A 26,431-nucleotide genomic window follows, 5' to 3' on the forward strand; every position below is an offset into this window, starting at 1 on the left:
TCATCTTTATTTAGGAAAATTTCAATTAAAATCTTTTGATACTTCAAAAATAGTGATTTCAGCTCTCTTAAACTTAGTTGTGTCAAGGAAGAAAGTCAAGTACTCAGGGTACTGCTAATATTTATTTTAGAGTTAGAATTAATCCTCCCCTTAGATACCAGTTCTTCCCACCTGTAGAGGCAGGTGCTACTGAAAATAGTGACTCTTTGTTCTTCTTGTTTCTTTGGTCAGTCCAGATAGGTGAGTGTTTTGCCAGGAATGTTCCTGTGTGGCAGCTGAGTCAGGGTTCCCCAATACAGGCACTCATGGGCCCACAGCCAGGCAGGGCTAATGAACTTTGTGCTAATACCCTTTTCCCCCATCTGCCAAAGGTGAGCTGCTTAACTCCACATTCAGAGACTTCTTCTGACTTCTTTCACAATGCACAATAGGAAGAACCAGTGTAACCCAAGTGTTCCCTTTCCTTAGCCACCCTTTCAAGCAAACAACAAACCTGCTTCCCAGAGCTATTTTCAGTCATGACACCTGGGGCAGAAATGGAGAGCCCACAGTCACACACATTGAGTCAGTCTCCAAGTGTTTCCCTGCTCAGTGACTTTGCCGTTTGCCACAGCAAATTTACTAATTTACTAAATTACCCTCATTTACTTTGAACATATTTGCTGCAAATGGTAGTGCAAGGACCAGCGTGTGGCTGGTCTCAGAGCTGCTCTCAGGATGTGCTGCTTTCCCTCTGCTCCTGCCTCTCATTGAAGTATTTCCTCTGCTCCTGTATGGCTTGTTCCAGCAGGGCCACATTCATCCCCTCCACACAGGTCAATATTCGTGCTTTTACCACAGGACTGGAAGTTTCTGGAGAAAGGAAAACAGACAGAGCAGTTTGGAGACAGAGAGTTCCCTCAGGCAACATATGACTCAAGCTGGGCAAATAATCATAGCCTGAGAACTTCAGGAAACCAGACTGGCTGCATGCTGCCACTGATGTGAGCAGCAGGAGCAGCTTAATTCTGTGATGTGCCTTCCCTCTGCCTTGATGGCTACAAAATGCTGGTGACTGACACTGCACTCTCCTTGCACTGGGGAACAGTGCCAGTGCCTGCCATCTGTCTACTTTGTGGCTGGATGCATTTTGGTTTTCCCTGGCTGAAAAGCAGCAGTGATGGGTCTGAGCTCATTTCTGAACGTCCCTGTGCAGACAAGAGGGCTTGGAAGAGGCTCAAAGCTGGCTGCAACCAACGGTTAATTGGTGGCATTTAAGTGGCAACATGGAGCTGCACAGAAGGGGCCAAACCTTGGTGACACAGCCTTGGTGACACAGCCACCATCTCAGCCTGCTCCCCTTCCACCCCTGCAAAATGGGGCCAACTTCCTCCTAGGCTGGGATGACCAAAATAACAATTTTCTAAAGGAATTTTGCAGCAGTGGCTTAGCAGGCCACTCTCCAGGGGCCACGTGAAGTGTGGCTTTCCACATGCCACTGAGGATTTCTATGGCACGAATGCAAATGCTTTTTATCAGGTGTGGCCAAGATAACAAAGAGTTTGCTTCACCATCCCATGGCTCAGCACAGATCAACTCCCCACACAAAGCACTAAGCAGCTGGAACACAGGGCACCCCAGAAAAGGACAACAGGGTGCCCTGCATGACAGTGTCTGCCTGCATTCCTCACATGTCTGAGGGCAAGGATAATATATTATTAGAGCCTTTCAAGGATGGCAAAGACCAACCTAGTCACTTGCAATGAGGTATTGCTGCAATCTGCCACGTTTAGGGCGAAGACAGTGTGGTGGCTGGCAGCCATGCCAGAAGGCTTTTTAGCATAGGTTTCACAAGCCCAGCAATGTGGCTGAAATGCTTCCTGTTTCTAAAAAAATCTGAGCCAGAGGACCAGATTTTCACCAAGATAAGGGTGGCTCTTCTCATCGTCAGCAGGGACAGGCTGCTCCTACCTTGAATCACATGCTCGTGTGATGGAGGAGCTGCATGAGAAGAGCCTTGGTCCAGGCTGTCCTCAGTGACTCAAGGAGCCCCAAAAGAGCTGAGGTACCATGAAGAGCAGCAAAGGGCACCAGTTCCCGGAGCATTTACCTTCCCTGTGTTCAGCCTCTCCCAGGACCATGTAGGAAGATCCCACTTGGGCTTGGAATGGCTCCACAAACTTGGTGTCAACATAGACCTGGTACTGAGCCGAGTTGTGCTGCGTGGTGAGAATGGCTTCAGATCGGGCCAGGTCATAGCAGCATAACCTGGGAATGATCAATTTGGGAAGCTCAGCTGTGCAGAAATCCAATTACAAACCAAAAGGGGGTGCTCAGTCAGTGAAGGAAAGGCCTGGCCTGCAAGGAGAGCAGGGTACCCTTCTCACCTGCCAAATGTCCTCAGTGTCTTCCCCTCAGGGACCGAGCTGTTGATCTCCCACGGGAAGTAATAGACAGCAGCACTTGGCAGCATCTCACACAACAGCTGACCTGCAGTAAAGCAAAAGGTCTGACTCCATGCTTCTCCAGTACCTGATCCAAATTGTAAGTGATACTGCCCTTCAAGTCCTCCCTTGCCCAGGTTCCACCATCCAGGGGGCTGCAAGAGCTTCACAGCTTCCCTGCTGAGTCCTATTTGCAACTCACTGCATATGCCAAGCTCAGGGCATCCTGGCACAAAGAGGAGCTGCCTAGTCCCACACAACCCAGCATGAACTACAGGCAGCTCACCAGGTCCTCTGGGTCTCCCCCAGGCTATGCATGAGTTGAGAAAAGTTAAGAAAGTGGGGAGAATGGTGACTGGGAAGTTCAGAGAGTGTGAGGGACTGGGACAGCCTCAGCTGCTGGGGTGACAGAGTACTATGCAGCAAGACTTGTGGAATGATCCCAAGCCTGTTCTCTTTACTGCAACATAAAAAAAGTTCTGGCAGTGTCTGATCCTGCAGCTGGAGAACGATAAACTGGATCCAAACCAGCCTAGGTTCATCAGAAGTCTGGCAGGGTTTAGCAGACAGCGAGGAGTGAGAAGGATTAATTCCAAGGCAAGGCTCAGGTGGGAGCTCCTGGGAGCTCCTGCGGTGGAGCAGGGCTGGCACAGGCAAGTCAGCCACAGCACAGAGCACATAGAAAGGCAGGAATGCAAAGCAGCTTCAGCAGAGTTCTAACCCTGCCCAGTCAATGCCATAGCCCGGCTCCTGCCTGCGCTCTGAAGTGGGTTTTTTTGGCATAATTTTCCTTCTGATCTCCCTTGCAGGCTGCCTGTGTTTGGAATGTTCTCGTGCTTCGTTTACCGCTTTTCTCTCTTTTTTTTTTTTTTTTTTTTTTTTTTTTTTTTTTTTTTTCCTTTCTGTGGGGAACCCCAAGAGCTGCACAACAGCCAGGCAGGGAGTCCTGCCACTCACACAAGTGGGTCCATCGATGGGCATTCAAGGACCCCCAAGACTGACTACTCAGCAGAGGGGACAGTGAGCTGACACACATGCTGTGGCTTTAATGCTTGGTGTCCCTTCCCCACCCCATGCATTGCTCACGGTATTGTCACCTTGCAAAATGCCCCATGGAGGACTCTGTGGGAGGCTGGGGAAACCAGGGCGATTCTGGCTTACCCCATCCCTGCACATGCCTCCCTCTCGGCCTGCTGCCCCACAGTCCCAGGCCAGGCTGTGGGCACCCAGAGCGCGCTGAAAAACCCCTCTGGCAGGGTCGCAAGCCACCTCCCCGCCCTCTGCAGCTCCGTGCATCCCCGCCGCACCTAACATTCAAACAGCAGGGACAATTCTGCACCTCCAGAAGGGCAAAGGCTGTCCTGTACCGTTCGGGTTTTGCTCCTGAATCACGCTGTGCAGCAAGGTGGATCAGCCAGGGATGCAAGACGCCCAGTGTGCATTTAATGCACTTTTTAACGTATGGAGTCATTTGGGTTGTAAAAGCCATACCCCAGTCACCACACACCCTGTGCCCACCCAATGTGCTACCTAATGCATGCACCAGCTCTACCGCAGGACCTTGCAGAAAGATTTACGGCAGGCCCAGCCCCGAGCGCAGCCCTTTATACGCAGATCCACAGCACTATCCAACACCGTACTGAACGCGGGCACAAACGCAGCCCGCTAACGGCACCTAATGAGCTGTTTATTTAATTAGCAGCTCCATGCCGATGCCGTGTGTGCCGGGCGCTCTCGCAGCGCTGCTCCGTGCCCACCACAGCGCGATTTAAGGCACCGCTCCCAGCACCACGGAACGCCAGCTCACCGCTCCGCCATCGCCTCCCGCGGGAAGGGCGGGCAGCGGAGGCACCCACGTGCTCAGGAACCACGTGGCGTCGCGGGAGTGACGTCACGCGGGGGCGGGGCCGGCGCAGCGGGGACGGGAAAGGATCGGGATCGGGATTGAGATTGGAATTGGGATCGGGTAGAGCCGCCGCCGCCGCTGCGATGTCGGTGAACGCGGACCTGCGGAGGGAGCGCGCCGCCGCCACCTTCCAGCCCGAGCTGCTCACCCACATCCTAGACGGCGGCCCTGAGCGCACCCGCCGCCGCAAGGAGATCGGTGAGGGAGGGCCCGGGCCGTGGGGTCGGGGAGAGACAGCCCCGGTCAGGGCTCGGAGGGGGAGAAGGATATGCGGGGGTGTGAAGGGGAGAGGCTGCGTGGTGGGGGAGACCCAGGGAGAGCGGGATACGGGGCGAGGAGCCTCGGGGGAGGTGAGGAACCACCAGGTTGTGAGGGGGTCGTGGGGCGGGAGAGGGTGTGGAGGCGCTTTTGTGGAGAGGGGAGACCCCAAGGAGGGGAGAAAGCTCTGAGGAGAGCGTTTGCAGGTGGAGGGTCAGCGTAAGGGAAGGGGTTGGAGGGGAACAGGAGCTGCTCCCCCTCTTCTCCCCAGAATGGACGTAGGGTGGCCCTGATAGAGCAGTGTCCTTTTACTTCCCTGTTTCCCCTTCCTCCAGAGGGTCAGAGGCGGCTTCCCATGGGCATTTCTCATGGGCTCTGTCCCCTCCTTTTTCCTTCCTAGCATGCTCTTGCCCAACAGTACAAATGTCATCTGTTTGTCAACCGGCACGATGTGGTTATGAGAGATTAATGAGCTACTTCCAGGCTCTTCCCTGGGCTGGGGCTGTCAGAGGCTGCTGTTGTGTAACTTCTTCCAAAGGGGGGACACAGAAAGTCTGTGCTCCCTGGGCACCTTGTTTTCCAGTTGGCACAGGGGGAATAATAACTGTGCCCTTCTGCTGGAGTTGCAAGGGGTTCAGAGTTCACAAGGCTGCCTGAGCCTCTGGGGCTGTTGCTGAGGGACCTGCTGGTCTTACATCAGTGAATTGCCCTCCTGCCAAGTCCAGGGTGCTTTGAGCTGAAAGTGGGATTTATGTGTGGAATGGGAGTGCCAGCAGCTCTCAAAGAGCTTTGATTTCATTCTCATTTCGTTAACTTCTAATTTTATTTTCAGTTTTTTGATACCCCTGCCTTGAGGTAGAGCTGGGTAAAATGCTGGGTTGTTGCTCACTCCCTGCTGAGGTTTGTGGAAACTGAGCTTGTTTTCCTCTTCTGCTCTGTCCCCAGAGGCCTTAGTTCTTAATGACCCTGACTTCCAACACGAGGATTTGAACTTCCTGTCCCGTAGCCAACGCTATGAGCAAGCCATCAGGAAGAGCTCCTTGATGGTGATGAAGCTAAGGGAGTATGGAATTGCAGATCCTGAGGAGATCTACTGGTTTAAAAGGTACCTAAAAAGATCCAGAGTTTGCTTCTTGTACTTCAGTCATCAGCAGGGATGCTAGGGTTGTGCTTTTTTCCTGTGTTTGTTGTCTAAAGGAAGCTCAAGACCTGTATAAAAGCCCACTCAAGTCTGGCTTCAGTGAATTTCAGATGAAACCCTGAATTCCTGAATGTGGTGTTTTCATAGGGTTTTTTTTTTTAAGAGAAATGCAACATTAACAATGATACGCTGTTCTGTATGTGTGGTGCAGAAACTAAAAAACAGAACTTGAAGTCAGATTTTTTTTCCCAAAAGGAATTAAAAATCATACAGAATTACTTTGAATCTGAATAGATCTGATGAGTTTGCAGCTTCTAATGAAATCTCTAAAAGCTGATTACTTCACTTTGCACTTAGACCCAATAAAGTCACATTGCAGAGATACTTGAAACTATTCCAAGATGGTTTATAAGTTCTTGTGTGTCACTGTCTGTTCTGGCTCCCTCCTCTAAGCTCCAGAGGTTCTCTTTGACCCAGAGGCTTTTTGTTGTACCTGACCTTTGGTTTATCTGATAGTACCACCTTTGGATCAAGTTAATGAAAACAAGACTGTCTTTACATCTGAGTTTTCATTCCTTCCAGAAGAAATTAGAACTCAGTTCCTGATTTTCATGCATTTCTCCCCCTAATTCTGTTAAACTCTGATTTAATCAAACAGAAACTGATAAGAGAGAAGTTACACAGATCTAGAAATCTGCCATAATCCCATAGATATATCCTTTGGCACATGAAATAATGAACCACAAGCCCCCTCTGACTGGTTTTGTAGAAAAGCTGTCATGGGCCCCAGGGCATGACCCTTGGCACTAGGAAATTGAAGTCATCTTGTGCACTGTGGCTTTACTTTCAGAGAAACTGGTCTGCACTGACCTGTGTCATGAAAGTTCTCATGGAAGTAATGTAAATAATTTGAAAATCAACATTGGTGGACAGCGATAACAGGGAACAAGTTCAGTGACAGCAGTGGATTATTCAGGTGCTGCACAGCCAATTAATTTTTTTTTCCTACACAAGGTTTATTGAAAGTGATGGGGAAGTTTCTTCATTTATTTATTTATTTCTACAGAGAAAATTCAGCAAAGTCTATCCAGTCTATCAGATGGAAAATTTTAAACAATTTTCTGTCTTTTTGTAGCATTAATGACAGTATTATATGAAAACAGACTTTTCTGAAGTAGTCAAAGGAGACATTCTAGCTTTGTCTTTCCATAAACTTACTTTGGAGTCAGCAATTCTTCAGTGAGTGAAAGTTTAATAAATATTTCATGCAGATACCAAATAGTACCTCCATATCTAACATGGCATGAATGGTCAGGTGTGACTAGTCAGAATTCACAGTCCAAAACCAACAGAAACAATAAAAAAGGTCCAAGGTAAAATCTAATTGCCACCATTCAGGATTTCAAAATGCAATTGCAATTACTGTAGACTGACTATTTGCCATTGCTTATTTATTTTATATACCATATTTATTCTGTAGTAACGTGTAACAGAATGAAGAGCAGTGCATAAACTTCTTGCCTACAGGTGAAGTGTGTTTGCTCTAAGAACTGTGCACTGTTGATATTCTGAAATGACTTCTTTACTATAATCTGTGGTGTTGGCAAGGGAGGATGTGGGCTTGGTGCTGCTTAAAAAATTGATTAAATTAAAGGATTATTTTTTCATCCTTTGATTTCATTTGCATTTTAACATCTGTCCCCACTTTCCCACTTGCTGAGTGTTAAAGATTTTTTAAATTTGGTGAACTGCACCCAACTGACAAAATTATGTTTATTTCTATCCCATATCCAAACTAATTGCTAATTGATGTTAACTGGAAGTGACTTCATTAGTGCAAAAGCTGACCTGGGAAAAGTGTGTTTGGGCTTATTAATTTTTCCAAACTGAAAGCTGAATGGATGTGGTGTTGCAACATGCCTCAGATGAAGTTTGTGAAATAGACTGACATCCTTGATTCAGACACCCAGTTGTATTTATTGTGATTGACATTTCTGCTTATGGAAGCTTAAGAAATTTTGTCACTTACTCCCAAAAGGCAGGGACAGATATACATATGCAATTTTGAAGAATTTTTTCCTGTAGCTTTCCTAAAGTGCCAGAACATCTCTAGGTAGCTTTGCACATGACTCACCAACTTTACAGCTTGATTTATGAGTAGGTGAGGAGAAATGCTGCTTCCTTCACTGCCCTGAAGATATACTTAAACAATTGCTGCTGCTGCTGTGACATGTCCAAGTGAATGCTCCTCCTTCCTGTTTCCAAAGGGCTTTGTTGAACTCCAAATCATAAGAGGATCTATTAAATATACTTAATTGCTTTTCATGTAATAATTCTTCTGTGTTCATACTGCAGTTGCAGCTGTTGTGACTACAGCTTTGAAGGCCAGCAGCCTAAAAGTGCTAATATTTCAGATTTCTTTTACAGTCTAACTGCAGCAAAATGTAAGTCAGCATGAAAAATGGGAAATGTTTCTGGTGTAATGCTCCAATGCTCTTGGAAGAGAGCAAGCTGCCCAGTTTTAATTCACCTTCAACTTTAATTAACTTTCATTGAGGAAAACGGGATTAAACAAAGAAGTGAAAAAGAGTTGAGACAAACTGGGTGAAGGAAGAAGAGAAGATCTGAGAGCTGCTGGTCACCAGATGATTCCTGTGTTCATAAGCATTGCATGAGTGTGCACTTTCCCTGTTGGAATTTGTTTTTACATCTCTAAATTAGGACCTGGAGTACCTTTGAGCAAATCAAAGTAGAAAAACTCTACTATGGGCCCTACTTGCCACTGCTAAATTAATGCAGAATGAATGAGTCTGGCTTGATCTTACTTTGATAAAGCTGGAACAGGAGTTTATTGCCATAGGAGTTGTTAGCTCTGAAGCCAGTTAGCACAGCTCAAACCCAGCTCCTGCTCCTTCTCCCCTGGGATGACCCTTTGTGCTCATCCTTAAAAGAGTTTCTTCAAGAGCTGCCCAAAGCAGAAAAGTTTGCAGGCAGACTAATGTAAAGGAAATGCCCCTGTTCTGTGACCCAGTTCTGCAGCCTGAGGACGGCTTTGCAGCTGTTCCTGTAGCTTTGGAGCCTCTGAACACACAGGCTTTTCTTCTGTCATCCTCTGTCTTGAGACAGTGACACACCTGTCACATAAGTGCCTTTTACTGTGTGGGTGGCACTGGTTGCTGTGAAATCTGGGAAGGTTTATATTGCCTAAGCACATATTACTACACAGCCTTCTCCCAGAAGTGGATTTGGAGCTGCAGCCTCATTGTGACACTGGTTGTTGTAGCAAGGCTGACCTCAGAGCAGCTGGGCATTGATCAGATGGTCACTGCCACCATCAGTCTGATGGAGCAAAGCATTTGAGCAGTTACACACTGCAGCCTTTGGAGAACAGCCAGTCCAGGTGCTGGGAGTGTTGAAATTGTAATGGGAAGCAGTAAGAGTTCAGAGAAAGAGACAGAAGGGAAGAAAACCTGTTGTTCCTCCCTTCACAGCTGGTACCTTTCTGTTTGCCCTGTGTCTTGAGGAAAACAGGATTCTCTCTCATTGTCATTCAAGTTGTTAAAAGGCACATTAAGGAAATCCTAAATCTGCAGTGTGGAGTATGCAGAGATGAACAGTTTCTGCTGTAATTTAATTTTCAGCTTAGTTAATGCTAGAAGCTGTTAAAATTCTGCATGGTTGGCTACAGAAACATCATGATCTGTGTTAAAGCATCCACTTGCAGAATGTCTGTTGTCTTCCTCCTGTCAGAGAAGGTAATAGTAATCATTAGATACCTGGCACTTGTGATTAAACTTCCTCATAGGCAGTGAAAGTTGCTGGTGTGACCTTCCAGAAGATTTTTGGGATGTTTTCCTGGAGCATTACCTTCAAAGAGGCAGTGTCTGGCCTGATTTTTCCTGACAGCAAAGCATGTGCTGCACATTTTTCTCAATTTCTTTCAATGACTGCTGAAAATACGCAAAGACCCATTCAAGCTCTTCCCAAGCTGCCCTGAAACTTCATGTTTCAAGGTCAGCACTCACTTTCTCCCTGTAGATTTGTCCTTTTTGGGCCCAGGGAGTAGGTGCACAATAATTGTGCTGCAGGCAGTCAGGAAGAAAAGGGTGCTGCTGTTGCTCTATAGGTCCTGGGTTAAAAGAATGATCTACTTACAAAACCACAAGAGTGTTGAAAAGTTCTGTCTTGATGTCCTTGCAGTATTTTTAAGCCCTTGGTCACCCTGAAAGCATCAGCTTTGGTAACATCTGCTGCTGTAGGCAAGAGAGTATTTTTTGGTGGAAGAACTGTGTGCCCCAATTCCAGGAACTTGAGGCACTGTACCTGCACCCACACCAGCTTAAAGCACAGTTAATACATTAATCACCAGCATTAGATTACTTGATTGCAATAGTTTTGCTTCTGGAAAAATCCATGGCTCATTTAGTCCTGTTCATTTAAAACAGGCAACGTGTAGTTCAGTGGTGCTTTGTCTCTCACTCTAAGGCTGATTTTCACAGCCTGTGCATGATCTGCTGTGGAATTGTCAATTATTTACTCTCTGCACGGTACAAAATGCCAGTCACAAATGCTGCTGTAATTGACAAGCTTTGTGCAGAACATCCCCTGTGGTATTTATGCAGAGGACTCATTTTTTCCTCCTCTGTTTTAGAGTTTAGATGGAATAAACATTTCTGTACAGTAGATTGAAGATGAAGAAACTGTTCAGGCTGCAGAAGGGAAGATGTTTTAATTGAGAATGTACTTTGCCTGGTATTGTGGCTACTAGATGATTAGAGTTTTCTTTCCTGAAATAACTTCTGCTTTGATGAAGCACACCTAAAATGCCTGATTTTTCTTTCCATTCCCTCCAGCACTAGACTGTAATGGTAATTTTAATTGAAGGTGAGTTCCAGATCTCACAACTGATAGAAGCAGCTGCAGGCAATACAGAGATGTTCCGAAAAGAACTCTATCACCAAAGAAACCTTTTCATTTTTAATACATACTTCTTCTAACTAATTATGCCCTAGTTGTAGACTACCAGCAGTAGTGGGATTTATTCCCACAAGGCCTGAGAGATGGAGGAGAGAATATTTTGGTTTTCATGTCCTTAGTTTCAAGTTTCTCATGAACAGCAGGATTCACAGGGTGAAGAAGATGCTGGAAGAAACATTTGTTTCCCCATTAGCATTGCTTCTGATGCCTCCACATTTGGAGGTTGCTTGTGGGACAAAAAAAAAAAAATAAAGGTTGAATGAAGGCAAAGAGATTATTTATCTTATGCTCCAATTAGAGAAAACCTTTTCAAAGTTCATGGTAACAGTGAGACTGAGATCCAGATCCCTCTATTTCTCTCCTGTAGAACATGCTTGGGCAATTTTCCTGAACCTTTGGGTCTCCACTTCAGCATGTTTCACAAAACCATAGAGACCCAAACGTCTGCTGCTCAGAAGGAGAAGTGGCTGCCCCTGGTCCGTGGAGTCAAGATAATTGGCACCTACGCCCAAACCGAAATGGGACATGGTTAGTTCCCTTCAGGGATCAATGGGTAACCTCTTTTCTCTAACTCCAGTGGGTAAATTGTTCATGTTCCCTGGGTCAGTATAAAAGGGGGAAAGGTGAAGTTCCTCAGTTAATGGTTGATGTCTGTAGCCAGAGAGCTGCCTCGTTTCACATCCTGACAATCCCAGGATTCCTTCTGGTCTTTTCTAGAATGCACCTCTTAGCTGACCTCTGCATTGGTAGGTGTTACCTTTGTTTTGAAATGAGGAGGTTGTTCTAAGCCCTGAGAATCTGAATTTCACTTGAACCAGTTGGAACGTGTCAATGAACAGTACTGTGCTTTTTAGTTTTGCCTGATTTTGGGACATGTATGCCAGAGCCCTCAGTGCATGGCTGGCCTGCAGAAACAGGTCAGGAGCATTCCTACAGGGGCAGTGGAGAGATTGTGAGTTCTGGGTTGAAAGTCAGGAATGCTTTGCCCAGGCACTTCTCTTCCAGATGCTGCTGCACTGCAGCTGTACAGCTTTCCTGGAAAGGTCTTGCTTGCAAAGAAAAAAAACATCCTATTCCTGCTGTTGTTGAAAGCAACTTTCACTGCTTCAAATGGAAAAACATTTAATGGATCAAAACACAGTCTTTTAGCCCAGAACCTGGAATTATGGCTGTTAAATACCAGCAAGAATAGTTAACAAACAAGGACTCCAGTGCTTGTGCTGGCACCTGAAGTGGGAAAGCCTGAGTCTGGACTCTGCTGGATGGCAATGCCAGCTGCCTGGCTGTTCCGCTACAGCTGCTGAAACATTTGTAGAAGACTCAGTGGAAGAAACCCTGTCCTCTGTCCTGCTCAACAAACCCAGCTCAACACCAGAAGCTGAGAGAGAACTGAATGGCAACAATCAGTGCCTGCTGGCCTTATTTGCTTTCTCACACCAGCTGCTTGAAATCAGTCACATCCACACTGCAATGATTGGATTTACTTCTGATTTCACATTAGATCATTGCACTTTCTTGCCTGGTGATGGTTGATTTCCTTACAGCTCTCATGTTGTTTCATGGTAAATTGGTATTTTGACCCTAAATGGAATACAGTGAAGTAGATATACTTTCTATGCTGAATAATTAAAATGCAGACATTTGGCATTCCTGCTGTGAGTGTTGAATATCTGATATTTCATCAGTGAAGCTGCTGCAGTAATTGTCACTGAGCTTTGCTTAGTTTAATCCTGATGTTTAAAATCTGGTGATGGGGAAGCAGACCTCTGGATTATTGAATTGAGCTCTGGCCTGGATGAGTAGTTACTCAGTTTTTTCTTGGTGACTATATGTGTGATAGCCTGTGTTGATTTTAGCCTCTTTCTTAGTGAAGAAGTCTCCTCTCTCTCTCTCAAAAAAAAAAAAAAAAAATCAAAGAAAGAAAAAACACAAATAGCACAGGGCTGAAAATTAAACAAGAAGGAGCAGTGAAAAAGTGAAAATATTGTGTTGCTTCTATCTGGTTTATAACTACTGCTGGTAGATAAGGATTTTCTTTTCTTTTTTTCTTTTTTTTGGTCACTCTTTGGCTGTCAGCTGTAGCTGTTCAGTACTTCTCACCAGTACTGAACTCACTTAAAATCTGGTATTCCTGGTAGGCCATTAGTCCCCTGTTGGGCTTGGTCACTGTGCAGTCAGAAAGCTTAGAAAACCTTGCTGCTGAGTTTATTAGATAGCTGAAGTTATTTATAGGAGTCCGAGAATACCAACAGCAGTTCTTGGGCAGCACCAGGGACAGAACTAGTTCATGTTAATGTGTATTTAGAGAACACTAGGCTGCATCTTCCCACTTTGCTAAGAATGTCAGATGAGTTTGAGCCAAGCTCAGACCAGTGCTCTTTCCATAATACATAGAATTAAGAAAAAAAAAATATATATTCCTGTTGGAGTCCAATTAAATTTATTTCATATATAAATGAGCCAGATGGAGGTACTTGTTCTCAATCTATCACCACTGTTTTAATACTCAAAGCTGTCAATAATTTAAGATTTAATATTAATTAATTTTCAATTTATATTGAAAAACTTAATAGACCACTTAATTACCTCACAGTGGTGCTTGACAGAACGTGGAGAAAAAGCAATTCTACTGAAATATGTTTAATTGGAGATAATTTGTGCTGGTGATTTACAAATTCAAAAATGTTGGCTTTCTTCCCAAGTTGTTCATGTGTAACTTTGACTTACACATACAGAGCACTGTCCTTTTAAGTAAGTTCTTTAAAATAGCAGAAGTTGAAGGGAGTTGATTTGAAATGCCATGTACACTAATTGTGTCTGATATTTAATTTTTAAAAATTAGAGTAAATATTACAGGCAGTTAGGATTTGTCATTTAAAAAAAAAAAAGTTTGTTGAAAGCTAACTTGTTTAGCTGGACAAACTGTAATTTCCACCAGGTTCTACCTTCAAAACATGTCAAAAAAAAAAAAAAAGGTCGACTTTCTATATTTGGTTGAAAGCACACTGCATTCAGCCACATCACATCTCCAACAAACTGACATCCTCAGCTGACTGCCTCAGCCCACTGAACTTAGGGATGCTCTGAAGTTCAAACCAGAAGGTCTGGTCCATCTTTTGGTTTGGATTCATCCTTTTTTTTAATCAATCATAGTGCGTCAAAAATAGGGGAATGTTGCAGATGCACTTTCTGCAGGATTACAGAGAAATGCATTGCAGCATGCTTATTTCAAAGTGAGTGCAATTCCTTATTACTCAGGCCTGAGAAAAGGACAGTGCTCTGGCTCTCTGAAATACACTTGCTGAATTCTGATTGACACGTGAATCATTTTTTTTTTCTTTTTGTCTCTTCCTGAATCTCCACCGTGAATCCTCACGCTTGCTTCCCTCCCATAACATTCCCTTCACGCTCCCATCCCGTGACAATTCTTCACAGCTTTGTTCACCGTGGACGGCCTGAACCTCTGGACCTTCACCTGGGCATGTTCCTCCCCACTCTTCTCACCCAGGCCACCCCAGAGCAGCAGGATCGCTTCTTCATGCCTGCCTGGAACCTGGAGATCATTGGCACTTATGCCCAGACTGAAATGGGCCATGGTACAGTACATTCAGTAAATGCTCTTTCTAAGAATGCCTTTGTGTACAGAGGATTCCCGTGCCTGGGTAGAGCAGTGTGTGTGTGTCCCAGTTTTACACAGGCTGCTGTGGTTGTAGGGAACAGTAGACAGCCTCTGCAAGGGTTAATAGAGCATTATTCCATGTGCTGCTTCCCTCTTCCTCTGAAGGGAGGGTTGGATGTCTGTAGCTCTATAAATGAGCACCTGGGTGCTCCTTGTGCCATTCAAACCAGTATCATTACTGCCCATCACTGCTGCTGTCAGTTTGGTGGCATCTGTTCATTTTACACTTGCTGTTCTTCCCAGTTGGAGTTCTGCTTTGCTCTAATTAATGTTCAGTGTAAAGACAAAAGGACAGAGCTTTGAAGTAGTGAAAGAGATGCCAAAAAATTACGAGTTGCTTGTTCACCTCAGGATTAACCTTGGATCAGATGGGTCAGGATTAACTTGGTTCCAATGCTCGTGTTCTGTGGGAAGCTTTTTCCTCTTAGTTCACTCCTATGTGTTCTTTTTAACTGACCCTGAAATGTGTTGGGCTTTTTGAGTTCTCTGTATCATGTTGACTTTGTTTTTGTTGCCATTCCTTTGCTTTCAAGCTTTGAGATGGATTTTGATAACTTCAGCAGTATTGTGATTGCAACACTTCTAATTCAAGTTTCAAAGGAAGGATATTCTGCCTTGGGGAACTTTAATTTTGGTCATCTCAGAGTTGCAGATGGGAATTTTTTTCTAAAAATGAGCAGGATTCACCTTTGTGTTGAAGGGAAACGTAGAGACTGTGTGAAGCATAAAGTAACTGCAAGTCTGAGGAGAATCTCTTGGAACTAGTGAGGTTTGAAGATCCTTTGCCAGCAGAGTAAGTCTGTGTTGAGCTGCCTGTGGAAGTCTGCCATTACCTCCATGCTTTGGGAACATGGTTGCTGCAAGGTGATCTCCTTTTTCCTGTTGGACCTCTTGTCCTGCCCTGTCAGTCCAGACTCTCAGGAGTGTTCACACCTTGTCTAGTTTAAGCAAGTAGACCTGGTGGTTTTGGGAGTTTTTAAAGCATTCAGGGGCAGTGCCACTGCTCTGAGACAGGTGTGTGGGAAGTGAAGCATTGAGGGCAGAAGACAAAAGACTGTTCCTGGAATTATCTCCATCTTTTTGCAGTCTCTTCATCTACCTGCATCAATACCTGGCATACATGTGCCATTACTTGCTCTCTTGGAGCTATGGATGATCTCCTCTGGGAGATCAGCTCCATCAAGTGAGGAGAATTTAGGCTTGATGAGGGAATGAAGAGGTGATGGGCACTGTTTATTTCATCTTGTGGCTGAGAACTGGATGGTTTTATTTTGCAATTTAATCAGATTGCATTTTAGTGAAATTCAGGTGAGTGTGTTCCTGTGGAACATTTTGAATGAGAAATGGCTTCTGGTGTGTGATAGCAAAAAGGTGTCAGGTTGGAGGTGCTTGGAAAACTAGTCTTAGACCACTGGGGAAAAAAATCAATGCTTTCTGAGAATTGGCAGTCCCAGAATGTGGTCTGGCCCTCACTTGTTCTTCCTTAATTGTTTGATATTTAGCCTTTTATACATATAGCCTAAAAGCAAAATTAAAATTCAAACATTACTACTGGAGTTCCACTTCTCATTGTCCAGTTCTGTCCTTGTCTCTGTTTTGTGACTGACTTCCTGCCAAAACAGTGTGTTTTCTTGTTTCCAGGGACTCATCTTCGGGGCCTGGAAACCACAGCCACTTACGACCCCTCTACACAGGAGTTCATCCTCAACAGCCCCACTGTCACCTCCATTAAGTGGTGGCCTGGTGGACGTAAGTGTGCCTAAATCTGGAAGATGTATGGAGAAACTCAGGGAGGTGATGCTATGTGTGTTATATCTGCAGAGTGATGACTGAAAGTTGATCCAAAGAGTTGGCTGCAAGCCAGTCACTCTTGCATAATAAGCAGACCTATCAGAGCCTGCTGAACTTTGTCTGTGTGCTCTGGACTGTTGCTCAGAACCATTCACACTGTGGATTTGGTGTCATTTTTGATTGCTTGTATCAAATTATTTATAGTTCCTTCAGCTTCACTGGTGGGTGTGCCAAGGACTCAGTGTTTTGTAGTCAAAAAAATTGTGTTGTGCAACTTCCATTGACTTGAGCAACATTTTGTCATAGAGCTTTACGACTGGGGTGACATCCTTTGGGGTCAGTCTGGTTTTCTAGTGCATGATATGATGAGGTTGTCTCAGAAGAAAGACTCTGTGTGTGAGTGTGTCTGACTGTGTTTCTGTGCTGAGTCCTGCTCCCGTTGCAGTTGGCAAGACGTCGAACCACGCCATCGTCCTGGCTCAGCTCTACACCCAGGGCCAGTGCAAAGGCCTGCACGCCTTCATTGTCCCCATCCGGCAGCTGGGCACACACGAACCTCTGCCAGGTACAAATGCTGTTCTGGGAATAGATTAAATCTCTTTCTCTCTGACTGTGTACAGCTGCTGTGTCTTGTTAAAATCCGTGGCTTATTTCATTAGCTGAATTCAGCTGGTAGATGACAGGGCTTAAATGACTCTTTCTTATGACTGAATTACCACTAAATCATCTTTCCTACCCAGCCTTCAATGTGAAGGTTAGTTTGGGATTTGGTTCTGCCCCAGTGAAGGTTAGTTTGGGATTTGGTTCTGCCCCAGTGTCTCCCAGCTATGCATTCCACAAGCAGCAACATCCTGCTTTCTCATAGGGGAAGAAGAGCTTTCATCACTCTTTAGCTGGAAGTGAGCTGGATGAACTTTAGAGACAGCTCCTGCAGTGAGTGGATAGTAGGGTTGCATGGAAATTTTGGAGACTCCCATGTTTTGATATCCAGTTGTTGTGGTTTAACTCATCAGGCAGCGAAACACACACAGCCATTCCCTCCACACAGAGGGATGGGAGAAAGAGCTGTGATAAAAGTAAAACTTGCAGGCTGAGATAAAGACAATTTAATAGGACAGAAAAGGACGGGAAATTAACAATAATAACAGTAGCAACAACAACAACAACAATAATAATAATAGTAGAATATACAGAGCAAGTGATCACTGTGTGATTGCTCAGCACCAGCTGACTGATGCTGAGCCAGTCCGTGAGCAGGGAGCTGTCATCCCCCCCAGCTGGCTTCACCCAGTTTTATTATTCAGCATGATGCCACATGGTGGGGATATCCCTTTGTCCAGCTGGGATCAGCTGTCCTGGCTGTGTCACCTGCCAGCTTCTTGTGTCCCCCCAGCCTCACACTTTTGGGGCAGTGTGGAAATTGAAAAGTCCTTGATCTGATGCAAGTGCTACTCAGCAGCAACTGAGCCATCAGTGTGTTATCAACATTGTTCTTGTGCTAAATCCAGAGCACAGCACTGTACCAGCCACTGGGAAGATAATTTCACTCTATCCCAGCCAAAAGCAGGACACCACTTTTCCATCAAAGAGATTAAAGTCCCTGTTAACTCTTACTCATAACACTGCCAGGACTTGCTAGAAAACGAACCAATCTCCTTATTGGAGAAGGCCTGAACCTCTTGTGTGCTGTTTAGTTCCTGTTTCTTAATGCAAGTGGCTTTGTCTGTGGCAGGTATTACAGTGGGTGACATTGGCCCCAAATTTGGCTATGATGAAATGGATAATGGCTACCTGAAAATGGACAACTTCCGAATTCCTCGGGAAAACATGCTGATGAAATATGCCCAGGTAAAGCAGTGAGCTTCAGCATCTGCTGTTAGAAATTGGCACGCTGAATGCTCGTGTGAGCTTGAGTACTGCACCAAAAGGATTGTGGGTGGCTTGTAAATGCTGCTTGATGAGTTCAGAGTGTGAACATGTTAAAGGGAGGAAACTTCACAAATCAACCCGCTGTATTTTTTTTTTAAATCTATTATTTTTTTGGCAGGTTGAACCAGATGGCACTTATGTGAAACCAGTCAGTGACAAGCTGACCTATGGGACCATGGTGTTCATCCGTTCCCTCATCGTGGGTGACTCTGCTCGCTCGCTGTCCCGGGCCTGCACCATCGCCATCCGCTACAGCGCCGTCAGACACCAGTCTGAGCTGAAGCCAGGGTGAGTGCAGGGAGACCCAGAGCAGCCTGAACTGCTGAGGGAAAATTCTGAAGTACTGCGAGGAATGGGGGCTGTGGCTGATACTTGCTTTGGCACTCGGTATGGTTTCAAAGCACTGTTTGTCCTGGGGAGTGCATAATCTTTCGTTCTGGGAATATCCTCCCCTCCCAGAGGGGATGGTTTTGCTGGATGGTCTAAGAGAGTCTGCCTTGATATGGATAGTGAACATACTTCGAGTAGGGATAAGTGGGATTTCTGCAGCAGGTTGCTACCACTGACATGCTAACTAATCTGTGTTTTGCTCTAGGGAACCAGAACCCCAGATCCTGGATTATCAGACCCAGCAATACAAACTCTTTCCTCTCCTGGCAACAGCATATGCCTTCCATTTTGTGGGAGCCTACATAAAGGACACCTATCATCGTATCAATGGGGACATCAGCAAGGGGGACCTCAGTGAGCTGCCAGAGGTACTGTGTCCTCTGGAAACCAGAGTGTTGGTTGACTTTGTGTGAGGTTTCTTCACAGCATGGAAAAAGAGGCATTGAGCCTTTTTGGCTTTCACTCATGAGATGTCTTCTACTTCTGTAGTTTCAGTAGCCCCCAAGTCCAGAATGTGCTGGTGACATTTATTTGCATTTTATAAAAAACAGGGAGTTATGCACAGTGAGAAAGCTACTGGGAATACATTTTTATTCAAAAGGTGCATTTCCAGGAATGATGGAGTACTGTTTGGGAGTTAAGACTGGTCTTGTGCTTGTGCTGTAACTTCTTAATTGTTCTTCCAGATGCGTAGGGTAGAATAGGCGTGTTGATCAAAGTATCAGTACTATACTGAGGGATTATGGTTGTAAAATGTTAAATTTCTGTCAGGGTTTGTGACAGTTGGCAGTTGAAAACAGTCTTGTACATAAAATGTGTAGGGTCAGAAGGAATGGTGTACTTTAAATACGGCTTTCCATGTACAAGGGTTTTCATATAACTATTTGGCTCAGGAAAGAGTTCCTTCAAGAAAAACAAAAACCTGTGGAACAGCGCAAGAATAGTGTTGACTTCACTTTTTTTTCTGGGAGTTGCAGTCCTTAACATGTATGTGTGCAAACTAAGACTGGAAAATAAACCTGGCTTTGCTGTTTCCCCTCAGCTGCACGCCCTGACAGCAGGGCTGAAGGCCTTCACCTCCTGGACTGCCAATGCTGGCATTGAGGAATGCCGGATGGCGTGCGGCGGGCACGGCTACTCCCGCTGCAGTGGCATTCCTGACATCTATGTCACCTTCACCCCGTCCTGCACCTACGAGGGGGAGAACACCGTCATGATGCTGCAGACAGCCAGGTATGGGAGCTCTGCACAGGCATATTCCAGCCTCTCCTCGTGGTCCTTGTGGCTGGAGTTGGTACCAAAAGGGTTAATTCGATTTTTGCTGTGTCTGTGTAACTTTGGTCAGAGAAACAGGATCTGCTATCCCAGCAAGGACAGTTGGAAGATAAGGGAGAGACATCTGGCTTGGGAATGCAGCTACAGTCAAAACAAGGACTCAGTGTGGGAGCTTGGGGAGGGTTTTATCGTAATGAGTTAATTATAATATGCATGTAGTGACTGTATGTAAGCAACACACTTGTAAAAAATCACATGCACACCAGGAGGAGTTACCCCCATGCAACCAGACACCTGTAATAAATGATGCCCTTCTTAACACTAAATTGGTGTTAAGGAGTCTTTTATTTGACTAGTTTGCAGTGAATTTGGTGACAAAGTAATGAGCAGAAGTATCTGTATTAGTATGAAACCGGTGTCGTGTTTCTGTCCCCTACCCCATTTTTGACAGATAAACAGGTACAACTGTTCTTTCTGGCCTGAGCCTTGGTGAGATTACTTTTGTCCATTCAAACAATTTATGAGTAAGAGTTGCCATCTGCTGTCTCTATTTTCAGGTTCCTTATGAAAAGCTACACCCAGGTGACCTCTGGACAGCAGGTCAGTGGCATGGTGTCCTACCTGAACGACCTCTCCAGGCAGCGCATCCAGCCCCAGCACGTGGCTGCCAGGACTGTCACCGTGAGGATCAACGACCCCACCAGCTTGGTGGAGGCCTACAAGTCACGTGCTGCCCGGTGAGCTCACACTGACTGGGCTGAGCCAAGAAAAACTGGGTGAGGTGGTGCTGTTGCACTGCCCTGTTTGTGCTGGGTTCTCGAGGCGTGGCTGGCAAAGCTTTGATCCGTGTGTTGCTTTCAGGAAGTGACACATTTTACTGGGTTGGGGTCAGGGTTAAAGGCTTTGAGGCTGCTCATAGCCTGGTTACTCTGCTCCCCAGTCCTTTGGGATGTATCTTTTTCTTATTTGTGTGTAAAGTATATTCAAACTTACAAATACCAAACTACTCAGAGATCTCTCTAGAGAGAAACAATCCTGATATTAAAGTCCATTGTGAGGGAAGTGGGTGAGTAGAATAGACACCTACTTGTGAGTAGGTATTGAAGCACCACATGTGTGTTGTCAGAAGTCCTCTTACCCCTCTGTAGCTGTGTTGTGGCTGCAGCAGTGATTATTGGTGTTATAGAGGCACAACTTGTCACGCCAGTCACTGTCTTCACTCACAGCACATGAGAAAAATTCTGAGCTCATGTGCCATGACTGATGTGTATGAATTCAGTGTATGTCATCCTGTTAATGTGCTGTTATTATTTAAACTGTTTTTCTTCCTCATGTGAAACAGGCTTGTAGAATCTGCAGCAAAGAATCTGCAAGCTGAGCTGACCCACAGAAATAACAAGGAAGATGCCTGGAACAGGACTTCTGTTGATCTTGTGCGGGCATCAGAGGTCAGTGATGTGCCTGCTAAAGAAACATGCTGTGACAGCTCCTGATCTTTCTGTGTCCCTGACTGACCCTCTTTGGTTTCTGCAGGCCCACTGTCACTATGTGGTAGTGAAGCTGTTCACAGCCAAGCTGGCCGAGGTCGGTGACGCCGCCGTCCGCGCGGTCCTGACTGACCTGTGCCTCCTGTACGCCCTGTTTGGCATCAGCAGGAATGCAGGAGATTTCCTGCAGGTTAGTGCCTTCCTCCAGCACTCCAGAGCTCTGAAGCCAGGTTCACTGCTTGCAAATGTGCTTTTAATGCCAAGCTGTATGGATGTTACAGGTGTAAGTTCTTGGCTGTTGGCTGACAGAGTCGTTAGCAGTACAGGTCTGCTGGAAGGCTTTTGTTGGGTTTCCCTTGCCAGGGTTTAGGTGAAATGGTTTCCAGTTGGTGACCAGCTGCTGTGTGTTAAAAAACAAGGAATTAATAAAGAAGCTGCAGTTAGAATGTGCTCCACAGCTAATATCCCTGAAAGGGGATCTTGTGCTCCGAATTCTAACTCATCCTTCAGTTAATGGCTTTACACTGTCAGGCATTGCTTTTTTTCTCTTCATTCTGTCAGTTTGAGAACGCATCTGTGCAGCAGTGTTTTGTTTGCTCTTCTGGCAGACTTGGTATGTTTTGTCTTCCCATTTTCCTCTTTGTTGCTTACTAAAAATTTCCCTGGAGCCAAGCACAATTTAATACCCTTATATGCATATTCTCCAAGAAAACTTGCTGCTGCAGTTAACATATAGGTACTCACAGAATGCTTCTCCCATACAGGATTAATAGCTGGGCAGTATGGAGGGCATCTCCTGCTTGTGTGCTGTGGCAAATTGCTTAGTGAAGAAAAAAGAAACCCTTGGTGTTTCATGAGCTACTGCATTGTTGTGTGGAGGAAGGCTGGCCTGTGTGAGCCCTTGGGGAAGGAAGGATTTGTGACTTGTGTAATCCTTGTTTCTGCTCTCAAGGCGGGTATCTTGACCAGTGCCCAGATAACCCAGGTGAACCAACACGTGAAGGAGCTCCTGGCTGTCATTCGTCCCAATGCAGTGGCACTGGTGGACTCCTTTGACTTCCATGATGTCCACCTGGGCTCTGTGCTTGGCCGCTACGACGGCAACGTCTACGAGAACATGTTTGAGTGGGCAAAGAAATCCCCACTGAACAAAACGCAGGTAAAGAAACCTCTCTTCTTTTTCTCACATGACCAGAGAAATAACTCACTTTAGGGTTGTTAATTCTGCTCCAGTGATCTCAGCAGGTAATTGAGGAAGGGGGGAGAAAAGTCACAAGTAGTAATGAACCAAAACTAACAACCTACTTTCAGTTTGCTCTCTGTAGTTTTCTCTCCCAGGTGTACCTTGCATTCATCCCTGTGGGATCTCTTGAGCTTCTCAGTTGAGGGAGGAAAAGGTGCACTCCACAGAGGAGCAGCTGAAGTATCTCAGTGAATTCAAAAGCAACTGTCACTTGCTGTTGATTCTGCTTAGTGACAGTAGCTGTGGAAGCCATGCCCATTTTCTGGCAAATTTTCCACTCTTCAGGCTGTAGCAGTGAGTGGAGGAGAAAATAAATTGCTCCCCTGTAGTACTTAGGTGTCAGATGCTGTATATCTGGCCTAGGATTGGAGCTGCAGCCGAGCTAAAATAAACTGAAGTGCCCATGCTCCATCAGCCAGAATGGTAAATCCTGTCTCCTGGTGCCTTTATTTGATGAGGGAGGACTATCTCCTGCAATGGGCTGCCAGAGACTGCAGCTGGAGTTGAATCCCACCACAGTTTGCTCAGTGTTCTGTACTTCTGAAGTCACTGAGGCTTAGGAGCTTCTTTACAGCCCCTTAGAAACCTGTACCAGTTTTCTTGTAATTAAAATGCCAGACAATTGCATGGATATAAATCTAGCATTTCTTTCTTAAAATAAAGGTAGTGGGCAGGCTGTTTTTTATATCCTCATGCTTTCTATCATGTAGACCCTGAAATACAGAAGTTATCTGGCTGTTCTTAAATCTCCAAAGTGCCTCTGATTTAAATTTTCTTTGTATACAAACTGAAACACTGAAAGGTGTGAGGAGGTAAAACTGTTTCAAAGATCAAACCTGACCTTGTAACTTCTGTCTCATTGTCCTGCAGGTTCATGAATCTTTCCACAAACACCTGAAGCCAATGCAAGCCAAGCTGTGAAGCCTGCAGGTTTTTTAAAATGCACTCTTGCCCTGCCCTGAAAAGTGGGTGTTTGCATCCTTCCTTCAGGCACCTTAATCAAACCTTTGAATCCTGTAGCTGTAGGACAGTGAATAATTGTAGCCTTTCTTTCCTCTTTCATAAACAGAGGAGGTGTTTGGGGAGAGTAGGGATTGATGCCTGTTTTTAAAGTGCAATTATAATGGTAAAATTAACCTTTTAAAAATCTGGGAAAGCTTTATGGATTTCTACAAGGATTGCTTTTGTGAAGCTGCTAACTAGAGAGAAGTTCCTGTCAAATGGAAAAGTGGCAGGGCTTCACTATGACATAGTTGACAGCCCTCAGGCAGTAGCTTCTGGTGAGCAGTTATGTCCTCCCCTCAAAAAAGCATCAGTGTCTTGATTTTTTAATTTTTTTTTTTTTTTTTTTTTAAGATTGGCCCCACCTCTCTCCTCCTTTGGCAAATGTTTGTGCTGTGTGAAGCCTCCTGCAGAGCTCTGTGCATGTGAGTCTGCGTGTGGCACTGTTTTCCTGATGGATCTGGGAAGTAAATACCCATCCTTCCCTGGAGCTCTGCTTCAGGCATCTTTCCAGAAGAAATCCCCATGTTTTCCTTTGTTTTCCTTCTTTCACTGCCCTGCACAAACTCCTTTTTCCTTTGTGACAGCTCTTGGTTAATAGGAGGTCAAAGGAGAACATAGTGATGCTGCTCTGAGGATAAAACCAACCCGTAGTAATCAGCTGGGTGCTGATGACAGATGTTCTGCCCCTCTTTTCACTCTTAGCGTTTTCTAGCACTATCTCAAAGCACTTTACAAATGTTACTTCTGTTCATTTGGTGGGAAAAAAACCACATGTAGTGGTAAAAACTGCAAATTTGACCTGGAATGATGAAGCCAGTATTGGAGGGCAGAAATCAGTTGACCAACATCCTCAGGTCTTCTGATTTTTCTGGGATGTTGTCTTGGTTTTCTAAAGGCATTTGTCAAGAAAATGACAATCCAAGTGGAGTGTCCAGATTTTTTAAATTATTTTTTTTCTACCCATGCATTTCCAAGGAGCTTTCTCTGATTTGCTTAATTTTGTTTTGATACCGAGTTGGGCCTTGCACGGTGCTGCCTGATTGAACAGGAAGAATTCAGCTTGGAGGAGAACATCCTGCTGCCCAGGGAAATCAGTGCAACAGCTACAACCAAGCAAAGTCATTGCTGCTTTTCCACACCAGTAACTCTGTTCAGTAACCATAAAACCTTTTCACACTAGAGAAGGGCAGCTCTCAGCTTAAAATGGTAAAAAGCTTCAGCATAAACCCAAATCCTGCAGTTCTGAGGCAACACCTGAGAAGCTGCTTCTCTGCAGCTTTGGGCTCTGTTAGTCTAATTTTGAATCAGTTTTCTGGCACTAACCGTGATCAGACACAAGGTTTGGCTCCACATGCAGTAGCTGAACAGAAAGAAATGTTTAATTTTAAATAAACTAATCAAACTTGCCTTTTGGCTGCTGAGTGTTTCAGGTGCTGTGGAAGTTCAGGATGCCAGAGGAGGCTGAGGGCTCTGCCTTCCCTGTGTCCAGTGGAACAGGCTGCTGGCCTGGGGAGGGGGCATGGGGGGAGCTGGTTAAAAATATGCTAATGAGAACAGCACTAGCTCTGTACAGATCTAATAAATTACAAAAATGTGTTTTCAGACAAAATGTCTTTCTTTTCACACAGTGCCTTCAGTGGATCTCGTAAATTAATGGGGGAAAGTAGAATGAAGTATTCAGAAGACCTCAAATGAGTTGGGTTTTGGTGTTTTATGTAGTGTGACCTCCCTGGCTTTGCTCTGCAGCGCTGTGGGACAGCCAGGCCCATCCCATGGGGATGCCTGTCCCATCCCAGGGGATCCAGCCTCTCCTGCTGCACAGGGCAGAGCTGGCTGTGACATCTGCTCGGTGTCACTGCAGCTCCAACACCAGCAAAGGCTGATCAGTGCCTCAGCAAGGTCTGACCGTGGGGCTGGGCAGCAGCAGCCTCAATTCGCAGAAGTTGTTTTCCGTTCATTTGTGGAGAAATGGAAAGAGAGAAGGAGAGTTGTTTTCCATTTCATATTTTGATGTACTGGAAAGCCCTTCCCTTCCTTGCTGTTGGTGAGGATTTTGTGCACTTGTTACCTTGCTGTGGTTGGTGATAATGCCTGAACACCAAACCTGGCGTGGTTTGCTGTGTCTCGGGGTCAGCAAAGTGTTTAAACTCTGCCCTGCAGCCTCATCCATCTTCCCATCAACACCATGCTGCCATTGCCACAAGTCCTGTGCCTCCTGTGGCGCAGGAGCAATTTCAGTGCCAAGCTATTAAAAACTGAACCAGACTCCCGGTACTGAAGTAATTTCAGCATTTATTATAATAAAAAAGAAAAAGCCTAAAGCAAGGGGGCCGGGCCGAGCAGGAGCGATCCCGTCCAGGCTGCTGCAGCAGCGATGTCCCCGATGTTCCAGGTGGAGCAGCACGCCTTCCCTGGGTCAGATGCCCCTTTTTATCCTGTTTTTTGTCCTTCTGGATTGGTTTCTTTTTGGATCCTTCATTTGCACGAAGGTTTAAGGCGCTCGATTGGCCCATGCCAGCTCTGTGCAGGCTGGCGCTTTGCTGAGGTGTGTGATGGTACCTTGAGCACCGTATTTCTTATAATTACCCTTTCAACCCCTTTTACAATGTAACAACCAGACTAGCAGTACATGCTTAACAATTATCAACTATTTTACAAGAGTTTCTAGCCTATTTTTAACAAAGCCATGACGCTGTAAGCGACTGTTCCCTCAGCAGCAGGGGGCTGTGCCTGTGGGAGCGCTGACGGGAGCCATGGGCTCCTAAAAACGCCACCTTTTGGGGACGGCTTCACAGGGAGCCCGTGTTCCCAGGGGCTGGCAGCGTGTGAGGGGAAAGGCCCTGCCGGAGGGGCTGCGGGTTATAGAACTCCGGAGGGAGATGGTTCCCGGGGATTTGCGGGAAGCAGGAGCTCCAGTTCAAACAAGG

General features: G+C 45.6%; 2 protein-coding genes across 8 annotated transcripts; one reads left to right on the forward strand and one right to left on the reverse strand.

Moving 5' to 3' along the window:
- On the reverse strand, positions 1–4,990 carry TEN1 (TEN1 subunit of CST complex). 6 transcript variants are annotated; one of them, XM_041486480.1, is made up of 5 exons: positions 4,841–4,990; positions 3,585–3,591; positions 2,367–2,469; positions 2,090–2,247; positions 1–852 (listed from the first exon to the last, which is right to left on the reverse strand). In XM_041486480.1, the coding sequence occupies exons 1-5, from the start codon at positions 4,988–4,990 to the stop codon at positions 713–715; spliced, it is 558 nt and encodes a 185-aa protein (XP_041342414.1). In that variant the 3' UTR covers positions 1–712. The 6 variants fall into 6 exon arrangements, with proteins under 6 accessions (XP_041342414.1, XP_041342419.1, XP_041342420.1 ...); XM_041486485.1 differs by lacking the exons at positions 3,585–3,591; positions 4,841–4,990 and adding an exon at positions 4,231–4,256; XM_041486486.1 differs by lacking the exons at positions 3,585–3,591; positions 4,841–4,990 and adding an exon at positions 4,099–4,244.
- Positions 4,338–24,911, forward strand: ACOX1 (acyl-CoA oxidase 1). 2 transcript variants are annotated; one of them, XM_041486479.1, is made up of 14 exons: positions 4,338–4,527; positions 5,533–5,692; positions 11,073–11,233; positions 16,026–16,133; positions 16,621–16,740; positions 17,908–18,023; positions 18,223–18,392; positions 18,700–18,862; positions 19,537–19,727; positions 20,327–20,506; positions 21,112–21,217; positions 21,303–21,446; positions 22,209–22,415; positions 23,370–24,911. In XM_041486479.1, exons 1-14 carry the CDS (start codon positions 4,413–4,415, stop codon positions 23,418–23,420), a joined length of 1,992 nt encoding a protein of 663 aa, XP_041342413.1. In that variant the 5' UTR covers positions 4,338–4,412; the 3' UTR covers positions 23,421–24,911. The 2 variants fall into 2 exon arrangements, with proteins under 2 accessions (XP_041342413.1, XP_041342412.1); XM_041486478.1 differs by lacking the exon at positions 11,073–11,233 and adding an exon at positions 14,141–14,301.
- Positions 24,912–26,431: the final 1,520 nt, after the last annotated feature.

Source organism: Pyrgilauda ruficollis, unplaced genomic scaffold, assembly GCF_017590135.1.
Source record: "Pyrgilauda ruficollis isolate IOZ18807 unplaced genomic scaffold, ASM1759013v1 scaffold77, whole genome shotgun sequence".
In the NCBI taxonomy this organism is placed as follows: Eukaryota; Metazoa; Chordata; class Aves; order Passeriformes; family Passeridae; genus Pyrgilauda; species Pyrgilauda ruficollis.

Excerpts from the sequence above, each read along its gene's own strand:
- TEN1 (XM_041486480.1), bottom strand. The coding sequence starts at position 4,990 with ATGCTAGGAAGGAAAAAGGAGGGGACAGAGCCCATGAGAAATGCCCAT. Across the intron at positions 2,248-2,366 it reads ACACTGAGGACATTTGGCAG|GTTATGCTGCTATGACCTGG; the intron begins GTGAGAAGGGTA and ends GATCATTCCCAG. Across the intron at positions 853-2,089 it reads AGAGGCTGAACACAGGGAAG|AAACTTCCAGTCCTGTGGTA; the intron begins GTAAATGCTCCG and ends TCCTTTCTCCAG.
- ACOX1 (XM_041486479.1), top strand. The coding sequence starts at position 4,413 with ATGTCGGTGAACGCGGACCTGCGGAGGGAGCGCGCCGCCGCCACCTTC. Across the intron at positions 18,024-18,222 it reads TGCTGATGAAATATGCCCAG|GTTGAACCAGATGGCACTTA; the intron begins GTAAAGCAGTGA and ends TTTTTTTGGCAG. Across the intron at positions 20,507-21,111 it reads TACAAGTCACGTGCTGCCCG|GCTTGTAGAATCTGCAGCAA; the intron begins GTGAGCTCACAC and ends CATGTGAAACAG.